The sequence below is a fragment of the Amphiura filiformis genome, chromosome 7, assembly GCF_039555335.1.
Source record: "Amphiura filiformis chromosome 7, Afil_fr2py, whole genome shotgun sequence".
Lineage (NCBI taxonomy): Eukaryota > Metazoa > Echinodermata > Ophiuroidea > Amphilepidida > Amphiuridae > Amphiura > Amphiura filiformis.
In genome coordinates this window covers 64,001,593-64,006,690 of record NC_092634.1, presented here as the reverse complement: position 1 = coordinate 64,006,690, position 5,098 = coordinate 64,001,593, and the positions used below count along the sequence as shown (strand labels likewise).

Genomic DNA, 5,098 nt, shown 5'->3' with positions numbered 1-5,098 from the left:
ATGCGTATTTATTTCAATTCAAATTAGTAAACTTAACTGTTAACAAATTTTATATATGAAACGAATGTTTCATTCCTTTTGCAATAAAACATTTTCAATTGGTATAGCACGCTTCGTGAGATGCGGCCTAAAAACATCAAATGCCGATTTTGGACCATTTTGTCATTATGGTAAACTGATACATTTTGAGGTTTCTACTATAGGGTGCTTGCATGGAAGATCACAAAGTTCAAACCATCCTAAAGACACGCTCCAGAGGACATGCAAATGCACGGAGTACAATACCAATCACCTGTTTAACTGGTTTTGATCAAAGTAATTCTTTGTACTCCATGCATTAGCATATCTTATGGAGCGTGTCTGGAGGATGATTTGAACTCATGACCTTTCGTGCAAGCACTCTATACAAGTTTACACTTTCCCCGATACCTGACTACTATAAAAGAACAAGACTTGTTACTTCGATCGCGAAATGGCAGCGTGGCGTAGCGGATTAGTCCTCAGACTGATAACCTTTTGACTATTGACCGATGTGAATGGTTCGAGTCCCAGTGGTCGTCTTTAAAAAAAAGTATATTCAATTGTGTTTTTTTCTTGTTTTTTCTCATCGCAAAAGCGTGTCTTAATAGAAATAATATTCAGAAATGAGTTGTTTCAAATTGTTACATCATAATCTTTGTGATTCGCTCGGATATGCCTATACTCAGCATACACAAGTTTTCCAGAAAACATTTATATATGCCTATACCCAGCAAACACAAGTTTTAGACAAAACATTTACATGTTGGGTTATATCATAAGGGGTACAAAATGTTTGAAGTTTTAATAACATTGAAAATATTTTGGAAACATGCTGCAAAACATTGTGATATTGTAAAAAAATTTATTTGTAGTGTTTTTGAGTTACGAGACAAAAACAAAATTTGACTACAGTAGAGGGCATAATTACGAAACTTGTGTAATTTAGCATAGGAGGTGTTTTCAGTGACCACTCCCTGAATAACCCAACATTTTTATCAACAATTTTATTATGATTCAAAAGGATATTATCTACTCTCAAATCTGGTGCAATATGAAACTCATACAACATTCTGTTTTTGAGTTATTGCCAAAAACGACATTTTAGAGCATTTTAGAGCCATGATTAAGAAACGTGAGTAATTTAGCATAGGGGGTGTTTCCAATGACCACTCCCTAAATAAACCAAATTCTTTATCAACAATTTTATTATGATTACAAAGCATATAATCCACTCTCAAAGCATGTGCAATTTGAAGTTCATACGACATTCCGTTTTTGAGTTATGAGACAAAAACGAAATTTAGATGAAATATTTTGCATTCGGTAGAGACAATCAAGGAAAAAAAGTCTTGGAACGCATGCGTGTAAATAACGGAAAACTGTCACCCCTCTCCCCGTGCAATGTTGAGAAATGCCAATGTCTTCAGCGGTTCCCCAATGTGTTCCAAGGGTAAATCATTGTTGTAGATGTCATGTTTCTTCCCAAACACAATATAGGTCATTTCCATGAACATAAGAAATTCTGCACGGAATTTCGACAGAGTGTGCCAAGCGTTCCAAGGACTTTTTTCCTTGATTGTAGCGCCACTCAGTTCTACATTTAATTTGGTCTGAAGATCCAGCAACAAAATGATATTCTTCGTCATTTTCGCTGGTTTTGCATTAAGTGGATGGTCGGTGGCATTCGGTTCTCAAACCCAGACCATTATCGGACGAAGTTTCTACATACCGGACCAAACGGCGATAAGATGCGTGGTGGATATCAAGTTTTTAAACATCTTAGTGGTTGTGTCGGTGAAGACAAAGCGGCAAGAATATATAGCGACTATACATATTTCGAGAACACGGAAGCATTTTATAAAAGCCTTAAAACAGAGTGTTCAATTGACATCTCAACCCATTCCTTCGGGAAAACACTTGATGCTGTCAGTGGACATGAAAACATAACGGGTTCAACATATGTTGCTCTGTCTAAAACAAAGGAAACATATCTTGAAAAATCATGCCTCACTAAGGTAGACGAGGATCTTCTTTCATCGTTCGAAAAATTGCCATTTTCAATCAAAAAACCGGAATCGCTATCTGGTTGGAAAGAATATGACAATTTTTTGCACCAATACGGGTCGCATGTTGTAACAAGCGCATCTTACGGATCGGCATTATATCAGCACGCATTTGATCGATCATCAAAGTTGCACACCAAACAAGACTTTGCCATAGAGGTATGTGCTGCCCTTTCACCACCTGGTACCATAGCTGCTAAGGTTTCTGTATGCAGTGGCGTTACCATTGACCAAACCTTAAATACAACAAGCAGAGAGATCAAAAAGCAGTTTGTTGCACGAGGTGGATCTATGAAAACTAGACAACAGCTATATCAAGATCCCACTAGTGATGAGACGAGAGCCAAGTTCTTAGGTGAGGCCGAAGAATCAGATGAACCAATATCGTACGCATTCATGCCAATTTGGGGTCTACTGTCACTGAAATATGCGGAAACCGAACATTACCCCAGGTTAGTTAACTTAAGATCGTATTACCAAGGATATCTAAGCTATCCGTGCTATGGTGGAATGTCAAAATCAATAACAGATCCGATATTTGTGGTTAGAGGTAGTCTAAAGAATCCAGTGTTCAAATGTGTCATTCCACACAGAGGATGTGAAACGGACAGCGACTGTAAAGTTTATCCCAGGACTTGGCCACTATCTGATGACTGTTTCTGCAAAAATAATCATTGTGTGAAGATCGAGGAAAGAAAGTGGATTACAGGTGAGATCCGAAAGATCGCTTTCAAGGATAGCGAGTCTTGGGGCAAATGGCGTGGCAATTGTGAAATTGTCAATGATAACCAATGCATATGCACTACACAAAAAAACAAGGGAATAGTTGTGTGGACTTCTGAAAACGTTGGCGGACATGTTCCAAATCGAGATGAACTTTGAACTCATGGCTGTGGGTGTAGAGACTATGTCAAAAGCTGCTTCTTTAGGCTAATGAAAGGTGATGTTAAGTTTCTCGTCACATGCTTTTTTGTAGTGATGAGGTGACACTTTCATATATATATTATATATATATGCTGTGAAACTAGTAGTAACGGTTGCCTTTTCCAGAGGTCTATACTTTGAATTTGTTTCTACGCTCACCTGTAATGGGTTTGAGCACTTTTAACTCCAAAGTTAGTCACCTGAAAAACAATACATGCTTTTGTGTAGTAATGAGGTGACACTTTCATATATATATTATACAGCCTGTCTCAAAAAAAATTGTGCAAGTGAAAAGCGCCCTCTTGGGCAATTAGAAAATACCGTTGTGACATAATGCTTATATCAACGTCAAGGGCACAGTCTTAGCTCTCAAATACCGTTTGTTCTGTTTAATTTGCTCTTTTTGATCTTGAGATATGTTTAGTTAACAACGAAAGGGTAAAATCACAATTGTGCCACTTTTACTAGGGAATAGGGCTGGTACGTGTAAATCAATGATAGCTGATGTTGATGCGTCTAATGCACTCCCCCTTCGGATTAGACGCATCAACACCAGCGCGCGTGCATTATTTTGTCTAATTTCATTAATTTGTCTAATTTCATGAACTTGTCAAAGTTCATTAACCTATAAGTGTGCAATATTTGTTTGTCTTTTAACATGTCTTGAATGACAAATGAGAACAGTATACCATGGTAAATTTAAGTGAAGCCATTATAATTCGCCGTAGAAGTGAAGTAATAATTGGATTAACTAAAATAGCAATATATTTTTTGAATAGATCGCCCTGCACTTAAGGCAGGTTGCACTCATCACATGTGTATGTCTGCAATCATAGATTTTTTGGTTCAAAGCATAGGTACCACGTGAACGTTGTAGTGCAGGGCTATCTATTCAAAAATTATATTCATCTATTGCTATGGTAGTTATAATCCGATTATTACGTCACTTCTACGGCGAATTATGCCAAGATACTAATTATATTGCTTTCAATAACATCGTATACTTTACTTTTACTGTCACCAATAAATACATTTTTTATGACCATTTACTATTGAATACTTTAATTGCAATAAACATCAGTATACTTTCGAGTTCAACTGAATGCGTTCATCATGTTTAATTTTATTTATCATAATCGACTAATGGCATAGTCTACTTTGTGATGCCGTGGTAGGAGTTCCTCAAACTTTCTTAATCTGTTCCTTATTTATGAAATTTCTAAACAATCATGGACACTTCTCTATTATTAAAAAAAAAAACTTTACGAGTATTTCCTGTATTTTTCACATTAATTTGTGCAAGAAAAGTGTAATTTCCGTCTACTTTATGGTGTCCTTGTTACCCCAGACTTTGTATAAAAAATCTGTTCAAACAGAAACAAACATATCATGCGCAACCGATTCCAATAGTTACACATAAAATGGGCAACTTCATCCTATGACCAATACGTGCAAAAGAGTAACTTAAACATGAAACAATATAAGGCTTTATCACAATGGCAAATCTGTTCAAACGGAAACAAACGTAAACCGATTCCAATAGTTAAACATTTAACTTTATCCCATGACCAATACGTTCAAAAGAGTAACACAATATAAGACATTGTTCTTTAACAAGAAACAATATGAGGCTTTATCATAATGACAAATCTGTTCAAACAGAAACATGCGTAACCGATTCCAATAGCTAACTATAATAAGTAACTATAATCTGAGACCGGATGAAAACACCGATCTGAGATGAGCTCAACAATAACCCTAGAACTACTGAGCTATATTTTGTAACAAGAAGGACTACGAAGCGGGGGGAGTTGTTACAACCCCCTTAATTTTCTATTATAAACGTCATATACCGTTATATTTGGTACCTCTATCCAATGATAAGTACAAACATTCCCCACATAATGTCACTATGACGTCATAATGTGAGGGCGGCTATGCAAATTTGGGAAATTCTGGCTATGTGCAAAAGTATAGGCCAAATTGATTTACGATCTACGATTAGCTAATGTCGTTTGGGCGTAAACGCGTGCGGATAAAAATTTTTGGAGGCCCCCCCCTCGTAGTTCTAGGGTTAATAACCTAAGAAA

General features: G+C 36.6%; 1 protein-coding gene across 1 annotated transcript; it reads left to right on the top strand.

Moving 5' to 3' along the window:
- Positions 1-1,769: 1,769 nt before the first annotated feature.
- On the top strand, positions 1,770-2,966 carry LOC140158002 (DELTA-alicitoxin-Pse2b-like). Its single transcript, XM_072181250.1, has one exon. It carries the CDS (start codon positions 1,770-1,772, stop codon positions 2,964-2,966), a length of 1,197 nt encoding a protein of 398 aa, XP_072037351.1.
- The last annotated feature ends 2,132 nt before the right edge of the window (positions 2,967-5,098 follow it).

Coding starts and splice junctions, on each gene's coding strand:
- LOC140158002 (XM_072181250.1), top strand. CDS start 1,770: ATGCGTGGTGGATATCAAGTTTTTAAACATCTTAGTGGTTGTGTCGGT.